Source organism: Dermochelys coriacea, chromosome 5 (genome assembly GCF_009764565.3).
Source record: "Dermochelys coriacea isolate rDerCor1 chromosome 5, rDerCor1.pri.v4, whole genome shotgun sequence".
In the NCBI taxonomy this organism is placed as follows: domain Eukaryota; kingdom Metazoa; phylum Chordata; order Testudines; family Dermochelyidae; genus Dermochelys; species Dermochelys coriacea.
The window spans coordinates 21,236,254-21,261,478 of NC_050072.1; the positions used below are offsets into that span (position 1 = coordinate 21,236,254).

Sequence of the window (25,225 nt, forward strand, 5' to 3'; positions counted from 1 at the left end):
CATAGACACATTCCCACTAATATTTTCTGTGGAAAAATGTTAGTGAGAAAAATTTTGACCAGCTCCAGATAAAATCCTCAAAAAAAAAATCCCTGACTAAATGCCTAACTAAATCCCTACAAGTTGGTCCACTTGGGAAGAACAGCTTGTGGACTGTGGTCTTCCTTTGTAAGCTTTCTGGGGTAGGGACCTTGTCTTAATATATACAGATTAGTTAAAGAGGAGGTTACTCATCCTGTTAAGTAACTGACATTCTTCGAGATGAGCGTCCCTGTGGGTGCTCCACTCCAGGTGTTGGTGCGTCCCTTCTCCCAGAAATTTTTACAGCAGTACTCGCACCGGTCATGCATGCGCAGAGCCTGCCCACCTTCATAGTACGCGTGTGTGATTGGTCTCCTCAGTTCCTTCTCTACAATGGAGGCTCCGAAGTAGAGGGGAGGAGGGTGGGTAGTGGAGCACCCACAGGGACACTCATCTTGAAGAACGTCAGTTACTGCACAGGGTAACTAACCTCCTCTGAGAGAGAGAGAGAGAGAGAGAGAGATGTCCCTGTGGGCACTCCATTCTAGGTGACTGCAAAGCAGTGCATCTCAAGGAGGTAGGGACTTCAGATATTTGGTAGGAATGCAGTAGATAATACAACTCTGCTTAATCGTGTATCAGACAGAGGTCCTTGAGTAAGGGCATAGTGTTTAACAAATGTGTGTTCAGAAGACCAAGTGGCCACTTTACAGATGTCAGCCAGGGGAACTTTGCATAGAAAGGCCATGGAGGTAGCCACAGATCTAGTGGAGTGAATTCTGATGCCGGCTGGAGGTGTCACTTTCTTTATCTGATAGAACAGTCTGATACACTCAGAAATCCAGTTTGAAAGTCTCTGGGTAGAAACAGGTGACCGTTTGGAACGCTCCATGATGCAGACAAAGAGTCTAGAAGACTTCCTAAAGGGCTTGGTTCTATCCAAATAGAAGGATAAAGCCCTGCATTCGTCTAACATATGCATGGTGGATTCAAAAGAGTTTGCATGTGGTTTAGGAAAGAAAGTTGGTAGATGCATCAGCTCATTGATTTGGAATGATGAATGCATCTTTGGAAGGAATTTGGGGTGTAATCGGAAGGTAACCTTGTCCTTAAAAAAATAGTGTATACGATGGGTCTACCATGGGAGCTGCTATTTCTCCTGCCCATCTGACGGAGATGACTGCCACCAGGAATGCTGTTTTCATAGAGAGGTGTAAGAGGGAGCAAGTTGGTAGGGACTCGAAAGGTTGTTGAGTCAGGCGGGATAATACTAAGTGAAGTATTAACTTCCCCCACGAAGGAGTAGAGGTTTAATGTCCGGATATAGGGATTGGAGTCCTTTAAGAAAACACTTGGTGATTGGATGAGCAAAAATAGAGGTATAGTTGATCTTGTCATGAAAAGTTGTAACAGATAAGTGGACTTTGATGGAGCTGAAAGAAAGGCCCGCTTGTTTGAGGTCTAATAGGTAGTCAAGTATGATCGGAAGAGGTGCAGAAGTTGGAAGAAGTTGTTTAGGTGAGCACCAGTGTATGAATCGCTTCCACTTACAGAGGTAGGTGATGTGAGTAGATTGTGTTCTGCGGTGTAGGAGCACTTGTTGAACCTGCTCAGAGCATGCTAGTTCATTCTGGGAGAACCATGTAGGAACCAAGCTTTGAGGTGAAGCATGACTAGGTTGGGGTGAAGAAATTGTCTGTGTTTCTGCGATAGGAGGTTTGGAGTTAGGGGCAACGAGATTGGTGGGCGGATTGATATTTTGGTGAGGAATGGAAACCACTGTTGTCTGGGCCATGATGGGGCAATCAGAATTACTGTGGTACGATCTATCCATATCTTTGTTAGAACTCTGTGGAGAACTGGTATCGGAGGAAAAGCATATAGCAAGTCCTGGTGCCATGGGATCATGAACGCATCTCCCTGGAAATGTTTGACCAGTCCTGCTCTGGAGCAAAATTCAGAACATTTTGTGTTCTTCGCAGTTGCGAAAAGGTCTATGGTTGGGTAGCCCCGTATGCAGAATATATTGTGGATGATCGTCTTGTTTATCTCCCATTTGTGATCCCAGGGAAAGCGTCTGCTTAATTCGTTTGCTGTGGTATTCATAGCTCCAGGAAGATAGGCAGCTGATATCCGAATGTTGTTCGCAAGGCACCATTTCCAGAGCTTCATGGCTTCTGTGCAAAGCAAGTGAGAGCAAGCCGCTCCCTGCCTGTTTACATAGAACATTCAGACGATTTTGTCTGTCATTATCCGTACATATTGGTTCTGGGTTAATTGGAGGAAGTGATGGCAGGCATTGCATATGGCTCAAAGTTCTAGGACATTTATGTGCAGGGAGGATTCGGCTGAAGACCCCTGGGCTGTGTGGTGGGACATGTGTGCACCCCACCCTGTGAAGGATGCATCAGTAGTCATTATGAGGGATGGAGCATCCTGAAGAAAGGGGACTCCAGAGCAGAGGTTGGAGGAAACTGTCCTCTATAGGAGAGTGTCTTTGATTCTGAAAGATATGGATAGAGGCTTGTTTAGAGTATGCATATTCGGTCTGTAAACTGTAACCAACCGAGCTTAGAAGCACCTCATGTATAGTCATATGTTTTGGACCATGAAAGTGCACAAGGCCATGTGACCTAGTAGTTGTAGACAGTCTCGAGCAGTGACCTGAAGACCATTGTGGAGTTTCGTTGCCAATAATTTTATGGTGTTGAAGCGATCGGGTGGGAGAGATGCTATTCCCGTCCAGGAACTGAGGTATGCTTCTATGAACTCCAGGTGCTGGGTAGGAGATAATGTGGATTTGTTTTTGTTTATTTGTAAGCCGAGGGATAGGAAAACAATCGATAGTGAGCTGCGTGAATTGAAGCTCTTTGTCGAACATTGAAGTTTTGAGGAGACAATCGTCAAGGTAAGGAAAAATTATGACCCCTTGTTTCCTGAGGTAGGCAGTGACTATGGCTAGGATCTTGGAAAAAACATGGAGGGTGGTGGATAGGCCGAAGGGTAGGATAGGCCCTGTATTGAAAATGTGTCGAGCCGTAAAACAAAGGAAACGTCTGTGGGCTGGATGTATAGTCACATGAAAATAGGTGTCCTGTAGGTCGAGGGCTGAAAACCAATCGCCCTGCTCCAGCGCTGGGATTATGGTGGTGTGGGTAACCATTTTGAACTTTTGCTTTTTGATAAATTTGTTAAGTCGCCTGAGGTCAAGATCAGTCGCCATCCCCCGATTTTCTTTTCTGTTAAGAAATAATGGGAATAAACCCCCTTCCCTCTGTGTCGTTTGGGCACAAGTTCCACTGCTCCAAATAGAAGGAGAGGTTGTACTCATGAGAGGAGTCCCTGAAGAGGCACGGGGAGGGTGGGCGGGTGGGTAGGAAGCAAGGATAGGAAAGGTATCGAATAGCCAGTTGTGATGACCTCTATAACCCACTTGTCGGTGGTAACATTCTGCCTTAGATGGGAGAATGGTCACAGACAGTATCCAAAAATAGGGACATGTGGTGTAAGCGCTGAAGAGGGAACATTGTTTTCTAAACCCTCGACCAAGGCTTCATATCTGCTTATTAGTAGGAGGGGATTGAGACGCTGAGGAATTGGGACGGTGATGCTGGTATCTGGGTCTCTGGCGTTGTTGTCGCTGATGTGATCTATGGAATTGCTGGGTACATGCAGGGTAGTGTGGATGCTGGTAGGGTTTGTCACTGTTGAAGGGAAGATCTTCAGTGGTATTCTGGACCTCTCAAGGAAAGGAAGAGGAGGATAGCTAGGAACCTTGGCGCATGACCACTGCTGTAGCAGTGCATCTTGCTGCAGTGTTGGCTGCATCAAGGGCTACTTGAAGAGCAGTACATGAGATGATTTGTCCCTTGGAAACTAGAGCTGTGAATTGTTCTTTTCTTCCAGAATGTCATCAATAAAATCCATGAATTTGTTGTAATTTTTGTGGTCATATTTTGCCAGAACGGCAATTATATTTTTTTAAAAAACAAAAACTAACAGTTTTCTCGTCTTTCTTTGCAGTGAGGGTGGGGGCTGTAGCGTGCAACGGAGCCAGAGTCAGTGCCCGGGTCTGAAGCTGACCCTAATTTTTAAAGGAAGAACAGTTTTAGTTTCAGCTCCCTGTCTTTCCATGCTTTAGATTTAAGTTTGCTACAATGGGCACATTTTGGGGGGATGTGGGACTCCCCCAAAAATTTTTGCACTTTGCATGGCCATCTGACAGAGGGATGGCATCCTTGCAGGTAGAACAGTGCTTAAAGCCTGGAGAACCAGGCATGTTGGAAGCAGCTGCCGCTGACAGGAACAAAGAAAGTTTTTTTTATTTGTTTGGGGTTTTTTTTTGTTTTTTTGTTTTTTGTTAAAGAGAAAAAGATAGAAAATGGTAACTAAGTAACTACTGGTAACAAACAAACTAACTAGAAAGGTAATTGTAACAAAGGGAGAGAAAGTCTGTAACGAATCTGCTGAGCTCCCTCTCAGGCCAGGGATGATAGAGAAGGAACTGAGGAGACGGGTCATGCATATGTACACTCAGAGCGGGGGAGTAAGGGAGGGCAGGCTCTGCGTGTGCGTGACCAGTGCAAGTACTGCTATAAAAATCTCCACACGAAGGTGCAGGGACACACCAAAACCTAGAGTGGAGCACCCACAGAGACATCTCTGGAAGAACATAAATTAGTGCAAATAATAGTCTTCTATTTGTGCTTTCGACTGTATGATTTATGCAAAATTTAAAAGAAATTTTACTTATTTTAGGTGACAACTCAGGATGGAAAATTACTTAAATTTGACCTCACTGTCCTCAGGCATATATATGTCTAAGTAGCATTGCTGATAAAAAGGGTAGGGAAGGATCCAGGGGTAAGTCTGTCCTCGGGTGTCACTTCAAAAGGCCTGCTTCGAACCAGACGATGGTTTGGCTGGGCCCTGGCCTTGCCCAAATGGGGGATTGGAAGGCTCTCTCCTGCCATTCTGCCCCCACTGCATATAAAAGTCCTGCCTCATCTGAGGGGGGTAGGAGTGTTGTTGTGGCTGCTGGGGTTCGAACCGCTGAGTCCTTCACATGGTGGAAGCAGGATACTCTATCCAATTCTGCTCCTACCCACTCCCCCGACCACCCTTCCCCATCCCTCTTCAGGGACCCCTCTCATGAACAACTCCTTATTCAGGAGGTTCAGGCACTCCTCACCTTGGGGATGGAAGAGGAGGTTCCACGGGAACTAAGGGGCAAGGGGTTCTACTCCTGATATTTCCTAATCCCCAAGGCCAAAGGGGGCTTTCAGCCCATTCTGGACCTGCGCGGGCTCAACAGATTCATGGTAAAGCTGAAGTTCCACATGGTCTCCCTGGGCACCATTATCCCTTCACTGGATCCTGGAGACTGGTATGCTGCCCTCGACATGAAAGATGCGTACTTCCACATAGCGATTCATCCGGCACACAGGCGTTTCCTGCGCTTTGTGGTCAATCATGAACATTACCCGGTTACGGCCCTCCCATTCGGCCTTTCCACAGCCCCCTGAGTGTTCACCAAGTGTATGTCAGTCCTGGCTGCCTTCCTCTGTTGATGGTGAGTGCAAATGTATCCCTACCTTCATGACTGGTTGCTTCGGGGCCGCACCAGAGAGCAGGTGCAGCCCAACCTCCCCTTGTCAGGTTTACATTCGAATGGCTGGGTCCCCTCCTCAACGTAGCGAAGTCGACCCTAGAACTGACCCAGATCAAATTCATCGGGGCAGTGCTGGACTCCGTTCAGGCGCAGGCCCTCCTACCAAACTCCCATTTCCAAGCTATCGCGGGCATCATGCAAGGCCTTCAGTGATTCCCGACTTCAACAGCAAGGGGATGCCCAAGTCTCCTAGACCACATGGCTTCCTGTACATATGTGACCCGGCACACCAGAATCCGTGTCATAAATATAAAGGGAAGGGTAAACACCTTTAAAATTCCTCCTGGACAGAGGAAAAACCCTTTCCCCTGTAAAGGGTTAAGAAGCTAGGATAACCTCACTGGCACCTGACTACAATGACCAATGAGGAGACAAGATACTTTCACAGCTGGAAGGGGAGGGAGAAACAAAGGGCTCTGTGTCTGTCTGGGTGTTGCTTTTGCCGGGCACAGAACAGGAATGGAGTCTTAGAATTTAGTAAGTAATCTAGCTAGATATGCGTTAGATTATGATTTCTTTAAATGGCTGAGAAAATAAGCTGTGCTGAATAGAATGGATATTCCTGTCTTTGTGTCTTTTTGTAACTTAAGGTTTTGCCTAAAGGGATTCTCTATGTTTTGAATCTAATTACCCTGTAAGGTATTTACTTTACCCTGATTTTTACAGAGGTGATTCTTTTTACCTTTTCTTATATTAAAATTCTTCTCGTAAGAAATTGAATGCTTTTTTCATTGTTCTTAAGATCCAAGGGTTTGGGTCTGTGGTCACCTATGCAAATTGGTGAGGATTTTTAATCAAGAGGAGTGCAAGGTTTTGTTGAAGATTTTGGGGGGAAAAGACATTTCCAAACAATGCTTTCTCAAAAATAAACCTGGTTAGACGTTTGGTGGTGGCAGTGGAAGTCCAAGGGCAAAAGGTAAAATAGTTTGTACCTTGGGGAAGTTTTAACCTAAGCTGGTAAAAGTAAGCTTAGAAGGTCTTCATGCAGGTCTCCACATCTGTACCCTAGAGTTCAGAGTGGGGAAGGAACCTTGACAAGTCGTTACAAGTGAGGCTCACCTCAGGCTATCGCCCAGGGTGCAACAGCCTGAATTGGGTGGTCAGTGTCTTGGAGCATGTCCTCACCTCCCTCCACTGGTGGCTTGACCCCCGAGTGGTGTGCAGGGGGAGTCCCCTTCCACAGCCCCCATCCTTCCTTGTCCCTGGTCACGGACATGTCAGCTACGGGGTGGGGATCACATCTGGGGAACCTTCAGACTCAGGGCCTGTGGTCTCGGGCCAAGCTCTCCTTCCATATCAACATCAGGGAGCTGATGACGGTACGCCTTGCTTGCCAAACCTTTCAGGCACAACTGCAAGGTTGCTGTGTGGTGGTTCTCACAAAACACCACGGCCATGTTCTACATCAACAAGCAAGGGGGGGGGTCCTTTCGTCCCCTCTCTGCCAGGAAGCCATTCGGCTGTGGGAATTCTGCATAGCCCGCTCCATTCACCTGGTCACATCCTTTCTTCCTAGGATCCAGAACACGCTGGCGGACCACCTCAGCAGGTCCTTCCACTCACAGAAGTGGTCTCTCTGACCAGATGTAGTCCACCCCATCTTCCAAAAGGTGGGGGTTTCCCAAGGTCGACCCATTTGCCACCCGCAGCAACAGGCAAGGTCACAGCCCAGGCTCCCTCACGGATTCATTCCTGCTTCCTTGGACTGGTCACCTGCTCTATGCCTTTCCTCTGTTCCCTCTTGTGCACAAGGTCCTGCTCAAGATCTGCAGTGACGGGGCGAGAGTGATTCTGGTAGCTCCAGTGTGGCCTTGCCAGCACTGGTACACCACGCTGCTAGAGTTGTCGGTGGATGATCCGGTCATATTGCCTCTTCTCCCCGACCTGCTAACTCAGGACCACAGTCGCCTCTGTCATCCCGATGTACGGTCCCTCCACCTCACGGGTTGGAAGCTGCATGGCTGAACCCCACAGAGCTTCTGTGTTTGGACCCAGTAGGAAGCCCTCTTCTAGAGCCACGTACCTGGCAAAGTGGAAAAGGTTTTCATGTTGGTGTGACCAGTGCCGCACACCCCCACTCCAAGCGCTGGTGCCCCGCATTTTGGAGTATCTCTTGCAACTGAAACAGCAAGGCCTGGCGGAGTCCTCCGTGAGGATTCACCTCGCTGCCATCTCAGCCTTCCATCTGGGCGCATCTGGCCGCTCTGTCTTTGCCAACCCAATGGTCGCTTTCTGAAGACCGTCTCTATCCTCAGATCTGGCAGCCTATCCCTACATGGGACCTTAACCTGATCCTTTCAAGGCTCTTGGGGCCCCTGTTCGAACCGCTGGCCACATGCTCCCTCCTGTATCTTTCCTGCAAGACAGCTTTCCTAGTCACCATTACGTCAGCAAGATGCGTCTCCGAGCTGAAGGCCCTCACCTCGGAATCGTCTTACACAGTCTTCCACAGGGAGAAGGTTCAACGCAGACTGCACCCAGCCTCTCCCCCCAAGGTGGTGTTGGCCTTTCACACCAGCCAGGACCTTTTCCTGCCCATCTTTTACCCGAAACCTCATGCTGCATTCCCTCAATGTCTACAGAGCCCTAGTTTCCTACATCGAGTGCACTAAGCCGTTCAGGAAATCAACCCAGCTATTCGTTGCGGTGGTGGACTGGATGAAAGGCCTCCTGGTCTCCTCTCAAAGAATATCCTCCTGGATCACATCCTTCATCCACACTTGCTATGAACAGGACAGGATGCCGACCCCAGCTTTTACCGCGCGTATCACTAGGGCCCAGGCCTCATCAGTGGCGTTCCTGGCCCAGTATGCAGGGCAGTGACTTGGTCCTCGGTGCATACCTTTGCCTCACACTACACCATCATCCGGCATGCCAGGGACGACATGGCTTTTGGTAGAGCAGTGCTACAATCAACATTCCTTAACTTCGACCCCACCGCCTAGGTATATCTTGGGAGTCACCTAATTGGAATCGATATGAGCAAGCACTCGAAGGAGAAAAAATGGATAATCGCCTTTGTAACTGTTCTTCTTCAAGATGTGTTGCTCATATCCATTCCAAACCTGACCCCCTTCCCCTCTGTTGGAGTAACCGGCAGGAAGGAACTGAGGGGGCACTGGGTCAGCAGGGTCATATATTGAGCGCCATGGAGGTGCCATTCCAGGGGACTCCACAGCTGACCTGATGGATGCTGCTAGGGGAAAATCTTTCTGATGACTGTGCACGCGGTGTGTGCACACACCTAGTTGGAATGGATATGAGCAACTCATCGTGAAGAACAACAGTTACAAAGGTGAGTAACCGTTATTTTCACAGTAATAGCTTTTTCAACAGTTCTGGCTGCTAACATGCATTCCCAAACTATTTATTGTTTAGAAAAATAGAACCAAAATTCTCTAAAGTCTGGGACAAAAATATCTTATTAGATAAAACTTGCAAAGCCCAAGTTGTCCTGCAGCTAGTTGACCCTTCCGGGCCTTTTGAAGAGGGTAGAGGGGATGGGGTATTTCACAAATAACTAAACTGAGAGACTGAGATTACCAGATGACATGGTGGGAGAGAAACAATGTTTTTCATAGATTCATAGATACTAAGGTCAGAAGGGACCATTCTGATCATCTAGTCCGACCTCCTGCACAGCGCAGGCCACAGAATCTCACCCACCCACTCCTATGAAAAACCTCACCTATGTCTGAGCTATTGAAGTCCTTAAATCATGGTTTAAAGACTTCAAGGAACAGAGAAGCCTCCCTCAAGTCAACCATGCCCCATGCTACAGAGGAAGGCGAAAAACCTCCAGGGCCTCTCCAATCTGCCCTGGAGGAAAATTCCTTCCCGACCCCAAATATGGCAATCAGCTAAACCGTGAGCATATGGGCAAGATTCACCAGCCAGATACTACAGAAAATTCTTTCCTGGGTAACTCAGATCCCATCCATCTAATATCCCATCTCAGGGGATTTGGCCTATTTACCCTGAATATTTAAAGATCAATTACTTACCAAAATCCCATTATCCCATCATACCATCTCCTCCATAAACTTATCAAGTAGAATCTTAAAACCAGATAGATCTTTTGCCCCCACTGCTTCCCTTGGAAGGCTATTCCAAAACTTCACTCCTCTGATGGTTAAAAACCTTCGTCTGATTTCAAGTCTAAACTTCCTGGTGGCCAGTTTATACCCATTTGTTCTTGTGTCCACATTGGTGCTGAGCTGAAATAATTCCTCTCCCTCTCCTGTATTTATCCCTCTGATATATTTACAGAGAGCAATCATATCTCCCCTCAACCTTCTTTTAGTTAGGCTAAACAAGCCACGCTCCTTGAGTATCCGTTCATAAGACAAGTTTTCCATTCCTCGGATCATCCTAGTAGCCCTTCTCTGTACCTGCTCCAGTTTGAATTCATCCTTTTTAAACATGGGAGACCAGAACTGCACACAGTATTCTAGGTGAGGTCTCACCAGTGCCTTGTATAATGGTACTAAAACCTCCTTATCCCTACTGAAAATGCCTCTCCTGATGCATCCCAAAACCGCATTAGCTTTTTTCACAGCCATATCACAATGGCAGCTCATAGTCATCCTATGATCAACCAATACTCCAAGGTCCTTCTCCTCTTCCGTTACTTCTAATTGATGCGTCCCCAACTTATAACTAAAATTCTTGTTATTAATCCCTAAATACATAACCTTACACTTCTCACTATTAAATTTCATCCTATTACTAATACTCCAGTTTACAAGGTCATCCAGATCCTCCTGTATAATATCCCGATCCTTCTCCGAATTGGCAATACCTCCCAGCTTTGTATCATCTGCAACTTTATTAGCACACTCCCACTTTTTGTGCCAAGGTCAGTAATAAAAAGATTAAATAAGATTGGTCCCAAAACCGATCCCCGAGGAACTCCACTGGTAACCTCCCTCCAACCTGACAGTTCTCCTTTCAGTAGGACCCGTTGCAGTCTCCCCTTTAACGAATTCCTTATCCACCTTTTGATGTTCATATTGATCCCCATTTTCTCCAATTTAACTAATAATTCCCCATGTGGCACGGTATCAAATGCCTTACTGAAATCTAGGTAAATGAGATCCACTGCATTTCCTTTATCTAAAAAATCTGTTACTTTTTCAAAAAAGGAGATCAGATTGGTTTGGCATGATCTACTTTTTGTAAAACCATGTTGTATTTTGTCCCATTTACCATTGACTTCAATGTCCTTAACTAATTTCTCCTTCAAAATTTTTTCCAGGACCTTGCATACTACAGATGTCAAACTAACTGGCCTGTAGTTACCCGGATCACTTTTTTTTTCCTTTCTTAAAAATAGGAACTATATTAGCAATTCTCCAATCATTCGGTACTACTCCTGAGTTTACGGATTCATTAAAAATTCTTGCTAATGGGCTTGCAATTTCAGGTGCCAATTCCTTTAATATTCTTGGATGAAGATTATCTGGGCCCCCCGATTTAGTCCCATTCAGCTGTTTCAGTTTCACTTCTACCTCAGATATGGTAATATCTACCTCCATATCCCCATTCCCATTTGTCATGCTACCATTATCCCTAAGATCCTCTTTAGCCTTATTAAAGACTGAGGCAAAGTATTTGTTTAGATACTGGGCCATGCCTAGATTATCTTTAACCTCCACTCCATCCTCAGTGTTAAGCGGCCCCACTTCTTCTTTCTTAGTTTTCTTCTTATTTATATGGCTATAGAACCTTTTACTATTGGTTTTAATTCCCTTTGCAAGGTCCAACTCTACTTGACTTTTAGCCTGTCTCACTTTATCCCTACATGTTCTGACCTCAATTAGGTAGCTTTCCTTGCTGATCCCTCCCATCTTCCACTCCCTGTATGCTTTCTGCTTCTTCTTAATCACCTCTCTAAGATGCTTGCTCATCCAGCTTGGTCTACAACTCCTTCCTATGAATTTTTTCCCCTTTCTTGGGATACAGGCTTCCGATAGCTTCTGCAGCTTTGATTTAAAGTCATCCCAGGCCTCCTCTACCTTTAGATCCATAAGTTCATGGTTCACTCATGCTATTGATTTCCAGCTTTATGTTGTAATAGCCAAGTGTACATGGAATTCTTATTATTTACTATATCCTTATTTTTTTCTGCGCACATGATAAACTACATTGATCAGAAAAAAAGTTAAATTAGTGAAGATTAACATACCAATAGCACTATAGCTGGAGGTTAACATCTTTCCAAGGCATGAGTAATAGAGTAGGTATGAATTCCACCACAATGATACGAAAGGCTCTAACATGAACCTGCAAAGGCTGCTTCCTTTAATGCTGTTTACTTAAATTACATCATCACTTAATAAGTTGATCTCCATTATTTTGTTTTGGCAAAAAGTAAGTTTATCTAGTTCATGTTAGATAAGCACTTCTCTTACCTGGGCAGAATAACCATTGAAGAATGAGTACCAGAAGTGTACTAGCGTAAATGCAAAGTTTTTGTAGAAGAAATATCGTAGGAACTTGCACATCCTTATATAGGACCATCGGCCATGAACTAATAGTAATCTTTGCAGGTATCTGAATTGTCCAAAAGAATAGTCACTCGACATGACTGCTTGCATGCCTTCTTGTCCACTAATTCCAACACCAATATGAGCAGCTACATTAAATAAAAAAACAAAAAGAGTACCACATTGAATAAGCAAGGTTTTATTAAAAAATGATATATTATTCAACAAATAAAGATGCACAGTAACACTCCAGCTTATACAATCATTTAACAATTCCCATTCTCTACTGTAAATTTCTCTGGACCCAAATTATTCTTTATGTATCTAAACAGCTATTTCAATTGTTAAAAAGACTGTCTGAACTTGGGGAAAATAGCACTTTCTAATAAAGTGATGCAAGACCTTCAAAAGCAAAAACAAAAAACAAATAGCTAGTGAAGTTTTATAGATGACTTACTTTTGATCATGTTTACATCATTGGCACCATCGCCAATAGCCAAAGTTATAGCTTTCTTATATTTCTTCACCAGCTCCACCACCATGGCCTTCTGTTTGGGAGTTACGCGGCAGCAGATCACTGCACTGCACTCGCATGCCAAGTCTACAAAGTTTCTTTGTTGCTGTTCTTTGTTAACATTAGCTCTCCTTTTACTCTGACTTTGCTTTTCTCTCTCTTCTGCTGTTCTGGGAAATTTCAGTTTTAGAAGTTTCTTCTTCTTCTTCTTCTTCTCTAAAAGGATTTCATTCTGGATAATCAAAGAGAAAGTAATTATTATCCCTTCTTCGCTATTTAAAGATAGAGTGTTCTAAGGACTGCTCTCATAACATTTTTAAAGTCTGAAATACCTTGACTCTCAGCTACATTATGTGCACTTTTGTAATACCACCTGAATGAAACTTCTCTGAAGAAAAAGGGGACAGTGAATGCGGTAGGTTTTTGTACAACTTCTTATATTGTAATACTTCTTGCAGAAATTAATGGAAAATATCCTTTCCATCTTCAGCTAATTCATTTTGAAGAATAAATATTAGTTTCTGTGGTATAAAATTTTTGGGGGGGAAAAAAATGGAAAATGTGATCACCTGGAACACCAAGCTGTCATCATCAAATGCAAGTGATTTGTACTGGTGAAGTTATTAAAAATTCTGAGCTCCCTCTGAAGCCTAATATTAGCAAGACAGTGAAGCTCATCATTTCAGGTATAATCTTTGGGTTTTGATTTATGTTATCCAGTTGAGACACAGATTTATACATGGGTTAATAGTCACTTCTAAGCTGAATAGTTTTAGATTTGTTATTTGCGCATCTATCTTCTCCCACTCTGGTTTATACAGAATTCTGCCAATAGGATTCTCACCAATACTTGATTGCCAACCAGGTCACTTCTTTACTGAAAGTCCTTCAATGTTTTCTGAACTCTTAAAACATTAGACCACAGTACAAGGTACCATATGAGCTTTCTTTTATTTCTGACAACTTTGTTCATACTTTTGCTCTCAAACATACCCTCTACAGCAGGTCCCCAGTATACGTTGGGGTTGTGTTCTTGAAAAGGGCCACGAATACTGAAATGACATATCCAAGTATGTCAGCAGTGGCGTAGGCAGGAGGGGACACTTGGGTGGGTGCCAGGGTGGGCAAGCAATGATGGGGGGCGGAGGGGTAGGAGCGATCTGGCAGTTCTCCCCCCTCCAGCACCCTTGGGGAGAGAGAGAGAGAGAGAAACAAATGATAGATGCTCTGGCCAGGGGCTCCCAGAAAAATGGGGGGGGCCCGTAAAAATGTGTGCCCCCTGTACCACCACACACTCTGCACCACCACCACCCTGATGCGTGGGGCTTGACCCACTCTGCCCGGGACTCCTGCCAGAGAGTGAGATCGGGGCATAGAGGCTTGTCCTGCTATGTTCAACAGGTGAGCAGGAGTGGGGACTTGGCCTACTCCGCCCGGCAGGGGACCCTGGTGCTCCTTCCAGGGATCAGTGTCAGGAGCTTGCCCCACTCTGCCCGGAGCTCCTGCCGGGGAGTGGAGTCGGGATGCAAGGGCTTGCCCCACTCCGGAGCTCCAGACAGGGAGCTGCATCGAGACGCAGGGGCTTGCCCTGCTCCGGCGCTCCAGCATATGCCTTGTTTGCAACTTACAGTACAGTGCTGCAAACGACGGATATGCGGATCGGGCCCGATGTGAATTGAAACAAGTTCCCCTATTGATGAGTAACGGGTATGCGAAACAACAGATAAGGGGGAGACGTATACCAGGGACCTCCCGTATTTCAACCATGAAGTAATGACTGCTGTCTGTTCAGAGCACGTTGGGGCTTCAAAGATCTAATTTTGCATCTTTCTGGTTCTTCTTTAGCACTAGACTTTCAGAGTCCCTTGATTATGAATAATTCTAACATTAGATTGTTCTTTTTACAGAAGATTCTTTTTTGCTTTGATGGTTAAAGTTGATAGATTATGAGAGATATTTTATTGCTTTATCTATTACATTTTCAAAGACTAGTTTTATAGTTTGGCATTTTATAGATGGAGGCAACTGAGGCAGAGAGGTTAAATATCTTTCATCTGGTGCTTCAGGGTAGCAGTCAAATGAATGAAGGAGTAGTTAACGATGAGAAACATAAGATTCCAATTTACAGTACTATTAGCCTTTGACAAGTTATGTATCCCAGAAAATTCCCCAAATTGAAGCAAGGGAAAAGTCTGCTTTATACGTACCAGCCAGGAACCAGTGATTATTAAAGCACGATTTCTACCAGATTGAAAGAATGGCTCATTCGTTCTTTGAGAGGAGTTTATATCTGATCCAGCTTTGTTATTCTGGTTTTCCAACCTTGTTTGAAGAAGAGCACTGAAAAATGAATGCAGAGTTTTAATGTAGGTCATCTAAAAACTACAAATACTGCCTATGATTTTTACAATTACTACTGTAGTGGGCCTATCTATGGGAAACCTAAAGGTAAACTTCAAACCAAGTTAAGTGTGAAGAGGTCAGTACTTGGATGGGAGATCTGCAAGAAAGGGATACAGCATATGCTGTAGGAGGAGATGACTCACCCTGTGCAGTAACAGACGTTCTTCGAGATGAGCGTCCCTGTGTGTGCTCCACTTCAGGTCAAGGTGCATCTCAACGCTTTCGATCAGAGATTTCTACAACAGTACCCCTAAGGGCTGCGCATGCTCTCGAGCTGCCAGTGTTTAATAGCGTGTGCACAGCCAGGGCTCCTCAGTTCCTTCTCTACAACGGAGTGCGTTACGAATTATGAAGTAGAGGGGAGGAGGGCGGGCAGTGGAGCACCCACAGGGACACTCATCTCGAAGAACGTCAGTTACTGCACAGGGTGAATAACCTCTTCTTCGAGAGAGATGTCCCTGTGGGTGCTCCCCTTCAGGTGACTGAAAAGCAGTATCCCTTAGGATAGTTGGGACTTCAGATGAGGCAAGGAGGCTGTTGACAAGACAGCTCTACCCATTCTGGTGTCAGACACTGCAGTGTGGATGAGAGCGTAGTGATTGGCAAAGGTAAGGTTCGATGCCCAGGTAGCTGCCTTGCATATGTCAGACAGTGGGACATTACGGAGTAAAGCCGTGGAGGTGGAGACAGCTCTGGTGTCCTAATTGATGTAGGAGGATGTATTTACCTGAGTTGGTAACAAAGGCGTATGCAGTCAGCAATCCATTTGGAAAGTCTCTGTGTAGAGATAACATTTTCCTGTGAGCGCTGAGTAGCAGAGACAAAGTCTAGGGGCTTTTCTGAACAGTTTTGTTCTATCCAGGTGAAAGGATAATGCTCTGTAAACATCAAGAACGTGCATTGCTGTTTCAAAGGCATTAGCGTGAGGTTTTGGAGAAAACGTTGGGAGGTGTATAGTCTCATTGAGGTGAAAGGAAGAGTGTATCTTAGGTAAGAACTTTGGATGCATGAGGAACGTGACCTTATTGCGGAAGAACGTGGTATACGGAGGGTCCGCCATAAGCACCCTCATTTCTTCTACTTGTCTGGCAGACGTGATTACTATGAAGAAGACTGTCTTCATGGATAGGTGGAGAAGGGAGCCAGTTAGCCATCGGTTCAAAGGGTTTATCCATCAGGGCTTTGAGGACTAGGTGTAAATCCCAAGGTGCAGCAGGTGGTTTCACGTCTGGGTATAACGTCTGGATACCCTTCAGGAAACTTTTGGTGACTGAATGGGCAAAGACTGTAACATTGGTGGAAGGCGGTGATTGCCGTGAAGTAGACTTTGAGTGAGCTCATAGAGAGAGACCAGATGTTAAGGTGTAACAGGTAATCCAGTGGGAGTGAAGCAGAAACTGGAGGGGTAAGTTTGTCAGCGCACCAAGATGTGAACCATTTCCATTTATTTATGCAGGTAGGTAGTACGCATGTTGTGTGTTCTGCTGTGTAGCAAGACAGTAAGCACTTGGTCCAAATATGTTAATTCGGCATTAGAGAACCATTGATCAGCCAGGCCCTCAGGTGGAGGTGTTGTACATCAGTGTGAAATAGTTGTCCCCAGCATTGTGATAGGAGGTTGCTGAGTGGGGGAAGAGGAATGGATGGCTTGTCTAACATGTGCAGGAGAAAGGAGTACCACAGTTGTCTGGGCCATGCTGGGGCTATGAGAATGATGTTGGCTCTGTCTGTTCGTATCTTCTGAATTACTCTGTGCAATAGAGGCATTGGTGGGAATGCATACATGAGAGTTTCAGTCCATGGGAGCATAAAGGCATCTCCCCGTGAGTGTTTCCCCAGGCCTGCTCTGGAGAAGAATGTTGGGCATTTTTTGTTTGTTGCTGTGCAAATAGATCCAGTTGCGGATAATCCCAGGTCTGGAAGATGTTGGAAAGAATGGTGTCGTTGAGTTCCCACTCTTGCTGTATGGGGAACAATCGGCTGAGCTCATCTGCGGTGGTATTCTGAGAACCTGGCAAGTATGAGGAGGAAATATGGATGTTGTATTGAAGGCACCAGTTCCAAAAAGTTTTACCACCTCTGTGCAGAGGGAGTGTGACCAGGCTTCCCCCCGTCTGTTGACGTAAAACATGCACATGATGTTGTCGGTCATGATTCGACTTCGGCGGTTTTGAATGATGGGAAGGAAATGGGGCAGGCATTGCATACGGCCCTGAGCTCCAGCAAATTTATCTGAAGCTTGGTTTCCGAAGCAGCCTAGAGAACCTTAGTGGTGTGGTGGCCCATGTGTGCTCCCAATCCTGTGAGGGATGCATCTGGGGTGATGATAATTGAAGGGGGATCTTGTCAGAAGGGAATCCCCATGCAGAGGTTGATGGGAGAGGTCCACCACAGAATTGGGTCCTTAACTTTCTGGGGCATAGTTAGTAACTTGTTTAGCCTGTGCTTGTTTGGTTTGTACTATGGCTAGCCAACCCTGAAGGCATCGCATGTACAGGTGAGCATTTGCGACCACAAATGTGCAAGCGGCTATATATCCTAATAACTATAGGGAGTCTCGGACTGTAGTCTGTGGACTGGCACGTATCTGGGTAATAAGGTTGCCCATTGTGTGGAATCTGTCCTGGGGAAGAGATGCAAGACCAGTGGTGTAATTGAGGTGGGCGCCGATGAAGTCGATTTGTTGTGTAGATTTATTTTTGTTTATTTGCAGGCCTAAGGTGTGGAAGCAGTGAAGGGTTACAAGAGTTGCATGGTTCGCTTCTAACTGTGTGGGAGACTTGAGGAGCCAAACATCCAGGTAAGGAAATATGAGGATCCCCTTTTTTCCTGAGATGTGCTATTACAACTGGTAGCATCTTGGAGAAGACACATGGTGTGGTGGAGAGGCCAAATGGAAGGACTCTGTATTGGTAGTGTTGCGCTCCCAGAGCAAACCTGAGGAAACATCGATGGGCAGGGTGGACAGACATGGAAATGTGTGTCTTGGAGGTCGAGGGTTGAATCTCCTTGCTCCAGTGTCGGAATTATCACTAGGAGTGTAACCATCCGGAATTTCTGTTTCTTGACGAACTTGTTCGAACATTGAAGATCGAGGATAGGGCGCCAACCGCCATTTTTCTTTTCCGTAAAGAAGTAGTGGGGATAAAACCCTTTCCCTCTGTGTTGAGGGGGTACCTCCTCTATTACTCGGAGACGTATGAGGTGTTGTACCTCCTGACAGAGCAATTGTTCGTGAGAGGGGTCCCTGAAGAGGGATGGGATGGAAGGGTGGGTAGGAGGTAAAGAGAGGAAGGGGATGGCATAACCCGATCTGATAATTTCCAGGACTCATCTGTCTGTAGGGATGGTTTTCCAGTTGGCCAGAAATGGACGCAAAGTGTCCCAAATAAATGATTGGTTGGAGTTGGCACTGGAGATGATGCAAGATTTTCTATACCCTCAATCAAGACTTCAGATTTGTTTATTTGGGTTAGGAGGGTGGGTCGCTGTTGTTTGCGGAGGGAGACGTCGTTGGTTCCTGGGTCTATGTCATTGTTGTGTATCATATTGTCTTAAAGGTGGATGCTGCACAAAGGTATGGTAACACAGTTGTTGGTATAGCTGATATCTATATTGTCTCTTCTTTGAGGCAGGTGTTTGGATGCCTAAGGATCGGAGTGTGGCACATGAGTCCTTCATGGAGTGAAGGACTTCATTGGTCGTAGAGGCAAAGAGCTTATCTCCATTGAAGGGGAGATCTTCAACCGTATTCTATATCTCCTTCGAAAAGGAGGAAGAAGCAAACCATGAGGCCTGCTGCATGATGATGGCCATGGCTGTGGATCTGGCCGCTGCGTCCACAGCATCGAGGGTGGCTTGAAGAGCTGTCCAGGAGATCAATTGGCCCTTGGACACCATTGCTTTAAACTGTTGTCGTTTATCCTTCGACACATCATCAATAAATTACCATATGCATTACCATAGCATAATTTTTGTGGTCATATTTTGCTAAGAGCGCCGTATAGTTCGCTACTCTAAATTGCAAAGTGGAAGAAAAATACACTTTGCGGCCAGAGGAGTCCAGTCTCTTGTTATCTTTGTCGGATGGAGTGGATCGGAAGTGTTAGTATTTGTTTTTCTGATTGACTGCATCAACCACTGGCAAATTAGATGATGGGTGCGTAAATAGAAACTCAGAACTCTTAGATGGGACAAAATATTTGCAGTCCAGTCCTTGCTAGTGGGTGTTATTGTGACTGGGGTCTGCCAAATAGTTTTTGCAGGTTCCATAATGGCCCCATTAATCAGTAGGGCTATTTTGGAGGAGGTCGTAGCTTGCAGGATGTCGGTAAGCTCGTGGTGTGTTTCAGGTACCTCCTCCAGGGTAATCTTGAGCTCTTCTGCTACTCTCTGAAACAACTCTTGAAAATGAGCGAGCTCATTAGTAGTGGGCGCTGGTGGGGGTACAATGGCGTCTTGTGGTGTTATCACTGTAGAGGTGGTGTATGGGACAGTGTCCTCTGTAGGGGTGGCGGCCACTTCAGGTCTTTTGTGGGTGTCAGTGTCAGCCGGCAGTGGGGAAGGTCTAACAGCCCGCGGAACACCTGAGTGTGGTTTGGTGTCAGTCCATGGACCCCAATGTGGCCCCTGCCCCGGGTGTGAGCATAGGTGGTCCCATCCAGGGATAGCCATACCAGTGCGGATAGCCGTGAGGATATTGAGATCATGCTGTAATGCATCTCCCAGTTGTAGGTAACTGAATCTGGGGAGAGTACTGAGAGGAAAACATCTGTTCATCGTATTCCTCTTCCTCCCACACTTCATTGGAGGGGCTTGAAGTGGTAGGGGAGTACTGATAGTAGGGTGCTAAAGGTCTCGTGATAGACTGGTGCTGAGAAGAGGAGACTCAGGAGCATGGGACACCCTTAATTCCTCTGGCTGTAAAAATTGTGGTGGAGCTGACTGACCAGGAGTTGGTGCTGGTGTAACTGGTGGAGGCAGAGTCTGCTGGGGCATCTGCTCGTGCATTGAAGGGTGTCCTGGAGGTGGAAGCTGGCTCAGCGGAGTAGGTGCCCCTGAGGTAGGCACTGTAAGGGAGGCTGGAGACTGCAGGAGGCTCGGTGCCAAGACCGGCGGCTGCAAAAGCGGCACTACATGATCAAAGGATGGTGCCGCAGCCGCTGCTTGTATTCTCTGCAACGTAGCAGCTCTAGGCACCATAATGACAGAGGTGGCTGAGGGAGAGCTGAAAGAGGCAGGCAACTGAAAGCCCTGAGCCTCAGCACCATGTAGCGAGGCAGCTGACTCACGTAGTGAGATGCCTGCAGAGTGAAAGGTACGGAGCCACGGAGCGGCAGTTACCGGAGACAGGAGAGCCAGTTTTAACTTCTTCCCCAAGGAATGGCTCCTGAGGGGGGGAAGGAAGCTGGCCGGTTTTTTTTGCTTTAGCTTTGCCTCTGGAGGGTGTCTCAGAGATTTGCTGGCCAAGGTCAGACGCAGGTCCGAGAGAGTTTTCTAGGAGCAGCATTTTAAGTCTGAGCTCCCCATCCTTGCGGTCTGCGCTTTCAATTTGGCACAGTGGACGCATTTTTAGGGTACATGAGACTCCCCCAAACAGTGTACACACTGTGAACGCCCATCTGAGATGGGGATGGCATCATTACAGGAGATGCATCTCTTGAAGCCTGGGGAGCCATGCATGTCCATTACCGCGGAGGTTGGTTTTTTGTGGGTTTTTTTTTTTTGAGAAATAAATGTAACAGTTAATGTAACTTATCTAAATAATAACTCTAATGACTAAAAACTATCTAACAAAACTGAGAAACAAACAAACTTGCTCATCTGAAAGAGCACTGCTGAACTCCGTCTCTAGCTGGGGACGGTAGAGAAGGAACTGAGGAGCCCGGGCTGGTCACGTGCTATTAAACACTGACAGCTCGAGAGGCAGGCACAGCACGTGTGCAGCCCGTAGGGGTACTGCTGTAGAAATCTCTGATCGAAGGCGCTGGGATGCACCTTGTCGTGAAGTGGAGCACCCACAGAGACACTCATCTCGAAGAAGTGGTTAACAACTCAGTGGGTGGCATTCTGAGTCAGTGTTGCTCCAAAGCCCTAACACAAAGGGTAATTTGCATTGCCCTGATACTGATAATGTCTTTCAAATTAAATGAAAAGGGAAAATCCTGGCCTCTTATAGTTATTAAAAATTGCATGGCACTTTTTATAAAAGTAAGAGTGTTAGTTGTGGTATTCTGGACAAATTCCAACTAGGTGATTATAACTCGATATCTTAAGTTTCCCCATTCTTGTAAATTTGTTTAGGGAAAAAAATCTTCAATTTCTGCTGTAAAATGTTGTGTTGTGTTGCTATTTCTGTGAAACAGTTGCTATATTTTCATACTAGAGGTTATTGTATTACAGTGGTGGATAAAGATATTACATGTCTTAACTATAGATAGCTTCTACAGTCCATAAAGTATATTAGGATCTTTCTGGGTGAAAGGTGCTACATAAGCCTCAGTTCTCCTAACTTAATAAAGTACTTATGCAAGGTGCTGAAATGAGTTATTTAGTTATTGTGATAGAATCAAGTTTATAAAGCCCACAATGGCTGGTTTATTACCACCACTGTTTTTAAAAGGCATGTTTCTGCCTGATCCACAGTGAGTAGGGCCCTACCAAATTCACAGTCCATTTTCGTCAATTTCATGGTCATTAGGATTTTAAAAATTGTAAATTTCATGATTTCAGCTATTTAAATCTGAAATTTCCCGGTGTTGTAATTGTAGGGGTCCTGACCCAAAATGGATTTGTGAGTGGGGTCGCAAGGTTATTGTACCGGGGTTGTGATACTGCTACCATTTGTGGAAGTAAAAAAGGGGATAAAGGGGATTTGGACGCAGACATCTTAAGTGTTCTTAGGAATAGAGCAGGAGTCAGGCTAACTCTTACTCTAATAATGCGAAACTTTAAGGCGGGGCGTGGGCAAGTGGGAAGTGAGTGGGAAAACTGTAAGAGATGCTGTTTTGACCTTGTGTTAGATAAGAATGGAACACAGACTGTAGCAGGAGCTGCTGAGAAAAGTAAGATATCAGGAAGGAATATGTATAAACAAGACGTGGCTGTTGATCATTATTGTATGCAACAAAAGGTTTAAATGCTTGCCTTAATTGTTTATCTGGTGGAGACCTGCTTAGGAAGGGGGAATCCCTGTCCGTGTGCACTCTCCCCCTTGCAATTGCTTGAGAATAAACTGTCTCTGACTTGTTGCAAACAACCTAAGAGTGAAGACTGCGTTTTTCTTCCACATATTACTTCTGCGCTCCTGCTGGAGGTGGCGCTGCCTTGAGAGCTGGGTGGCCAGAGAGCAGTAGCTGGTGGCCGGGAGCTCAGCTCTGAAAGGCAGAGCTGCGGCCAGCAGCAGTGCAGAAGTAACGATGGCATGGTATGGTATTGCCACCCTTACTTCTGCACTGCTGATTGTGGGTGCTGCCTTCAGAGCTGGGCACCTGACCAACAGCCACTGCCTTCCAGCCACCCAGCTCTGAAGGCAGCCCAGAAATAAGAGGTGACAATACTGTGACTCCCCCTAAAATAACCTTGTGACCTCCCCCACAACCCTCTTCTGGGTCAGGATCAGCAGTTTGAGGAACACTGGTCTCCCCCATGAAATCTGTATAGTATTGGGTAGGGGTCTCAAACACACGGCCTGTGGGCCACAGAGTTATTTGCTGTGACCCGCCAAGCTCCCCATGCCCCTCCCACCCCCTGAGTTATTTCCTGCTGCCAAGCTCCCTTCCCCTGCTACCCCCCTCCCTGCCAGCGCACCGCGTCCCCACTCCTCTGCCTACATCCAGGTGCTTCCCAGGAGGGATAGGGAAGGAGCGGGGAGCCGTGTGCTCAAGGGAGGAGGCGGAGAAGAGGAGGGGTGGGGGCAGGGGCAGGGATTTGGGGAAGGGTTGGAATAGGGCCAGGGAGGGGGCGGAGTTGGGGTGAGTACTTTGGGGAAGGGGTTGGAATGGGGGAGGAGAAGGGGTAGGAAGAGGTGGGGCCTCATGGAAGGGGTGGGAAGAGGCGGGGCCTCATGAAGGGGTGGGGTGGGGCAGGGCCAGGGGCAGCAGGGGAGGAGTGTCATTGATGCAGCCCTCAGGCCAATGTACTAGTCCTCATGTGGCCCTCATGGCCGTTTGAGTTTGAGATCCGTGGTATAGGGTAAAAGCACACAAAAAAGACCAGATTTCATGGTCTGTGACACATTTTTCATGGCAGTGAATTTCATGGCCGTGAACCTAACAATGAGTAGGTTGCCTTGGTAAACTGCAATGCAAAATAGTAAATCCACAAACCACAGCATAACCGAATATTGGCCACTACTGTGGCTACATCTGTGCTACGAACTAGGAATGTGATTCTCCTTGCTGATGTACACATACTTGCACTAGCTTGATAAGGGTATGTATTCTGCATGGCTCAGCTGTGCCTCCACTGCTGCTACCCATGCTACCGTGGGTATACTGCTATTTGCACTCACACTGGCTTGGTGGGAGCAAGCACAATTATGCATACACGAGCAGGGGAATCACACCTCCAGCTCGTAGAGTAGACACAACCTGCATCTCAGTTACACTGCTAAGGCACTGTAAGCACCACTATAGAAGGAATCAAAGGAGACAGCCAGATAAAGAAAGAAAGCCACAGGAACAGTGTGGTTACTTAGAATATTTTGAAATTTGAGATTTTAAACTCCTACACAAAAAAATGTTGTATGCTTGTAACTTACCTGATATCCTCTCCATAGCAGATCGTAGTTTCATCTGTTAAAAGTTCACAAGAAAATCCAATGTTTTCAGCAGTTTCTGTAACAAAGCCACATATTAGTTAGATTCTTTAATGAATCATTATTAAGGCTGCGAGTTTCTCACAGAGATCACAGATTCTGTGATTTTCCATGACTTCTGCAGCGGCCAGTGTGCCTGGCTCAAGGGTATCTCAGGCAGCCCCTACACCTGTAAGCACCACCCCTGCAGCTCTCATTGGCTTTGGTTCCCAGCCAACAGAAGCTGCGAAGCCACCTAGCAGCTGAGTGAGAGGGAAGTTGCCTTCCGGGGAGCCCCACCAGGCAAGCACCACCCAGAGCTCATCTCACCTCATCCCATGACCCAGTCCCCTGTGCCCTCCCCACACCCAAACTGCTGCTGCTGGGCAGGAGGGAGGAGCGGAACCTGGTAGGGAGCCTGCTGGCCCTGACAATCCTCCCCGCCCCCAGCACCAGTAGGGGTCCCGGGCTGGGTGCCGCTGCCCGCCTCCCCCTCCCCCCACCCAAACACCTGGGCTGCCCTCCCCCAGCACCCATGGGGCCCCCAGGCAGTCCTCCCCATCCCAAGTTTTATTCACAGGTATTTTTAGTAAAAAAGTCATGGACGTCACGGGCCATGAATTTCTGTTTACTGCCCATGACCTGGCTGTGACTTTTACTAAAAATACCAAAGACTAAAAAGTAGCCTTAATCATTATAGATAGTGACTAATAGTACTGGGGCTTTGTAAATGATTTGAAGATTCAAGTTTCAGCATGGCAAGTTTGCGGTCAGTAAACCTCGACACAGTACTACCTTTCAACTGACTTAATTAGCCATATGTAGGATAATTGACCAATCTATGTACAAAGACTCCATTCTGTCTCAAGAAACTCTTATTTTTCAAAGAAATTTTAAGATAAAATTTCAAATGAGAAAAACACAAACAGAACAAGTAAACTGGCAGGCTCCTCATTAAACACTGAAGTTGGTACATAAATACAAAAATGTTGAATAATGGTTTAACTTAAACTAAGAAGAAGAAAGTGCAATTATATCTAATGGAAAAGTCATTAGATGGTTAGATATTTCAAGGGTCTCAGTACAGGGGTTGGCATTATTAAATATGCTACAATAATTAGGTAAACAAGAGTAAGATCGCTGAAGATCATTGTATTTGTAGGTTATATTTTTCTTTAATTGCAACCTTAAAAATACAATAGTATCTCAAAGATTATGTCATCAAATTCATTGCACCTTTAAATTAAACTAAACAACATTAATAAAGCAGTTATTAAAGACTGCACTGCTAGCACCACCTATTAAGATGGCCTGACATTTCCCATTATAAG

The 25,225-nt window shown here is 46.0% G+C and overlaps 1 protein-coding gene across 2 annotated transcripts in view; it reads right to left on the reverse strand.

Annotated features, from left to right (window-relative positions):
- The window catches only part of ATP8B1 (ATPase phospholipid transporting 8B1), a 145,077-nt gene that overhangs the window by 10,227 nt on the left and 109,625 nt on the right, over positions 1-25,225 (reverse strand). For both annotated transcript variants that reach the window (XM_038401318.2, XM_043514306.1), the window contains 4 exons: positions 23,859-23,934; positions 14,902-15,034; positions 12,638-12,926; positions 12,106-12,329 (listed from right to left, as the gene is read on the reverse strand). In XM_038401318.2, the coding sequence (XP_038257246.1) occupies positions 12,106-12,329; positions 12,638-12,926; positions 14,902-15,034; positions 23,859-23,934 (722 nt within the window). The remainder of the gene's footprint in view (positions 1-12,105; positions 12,330-12,637; positions 12,927-14,901; positions 15,035-23,858; positions 23,935-25,225) is intronic.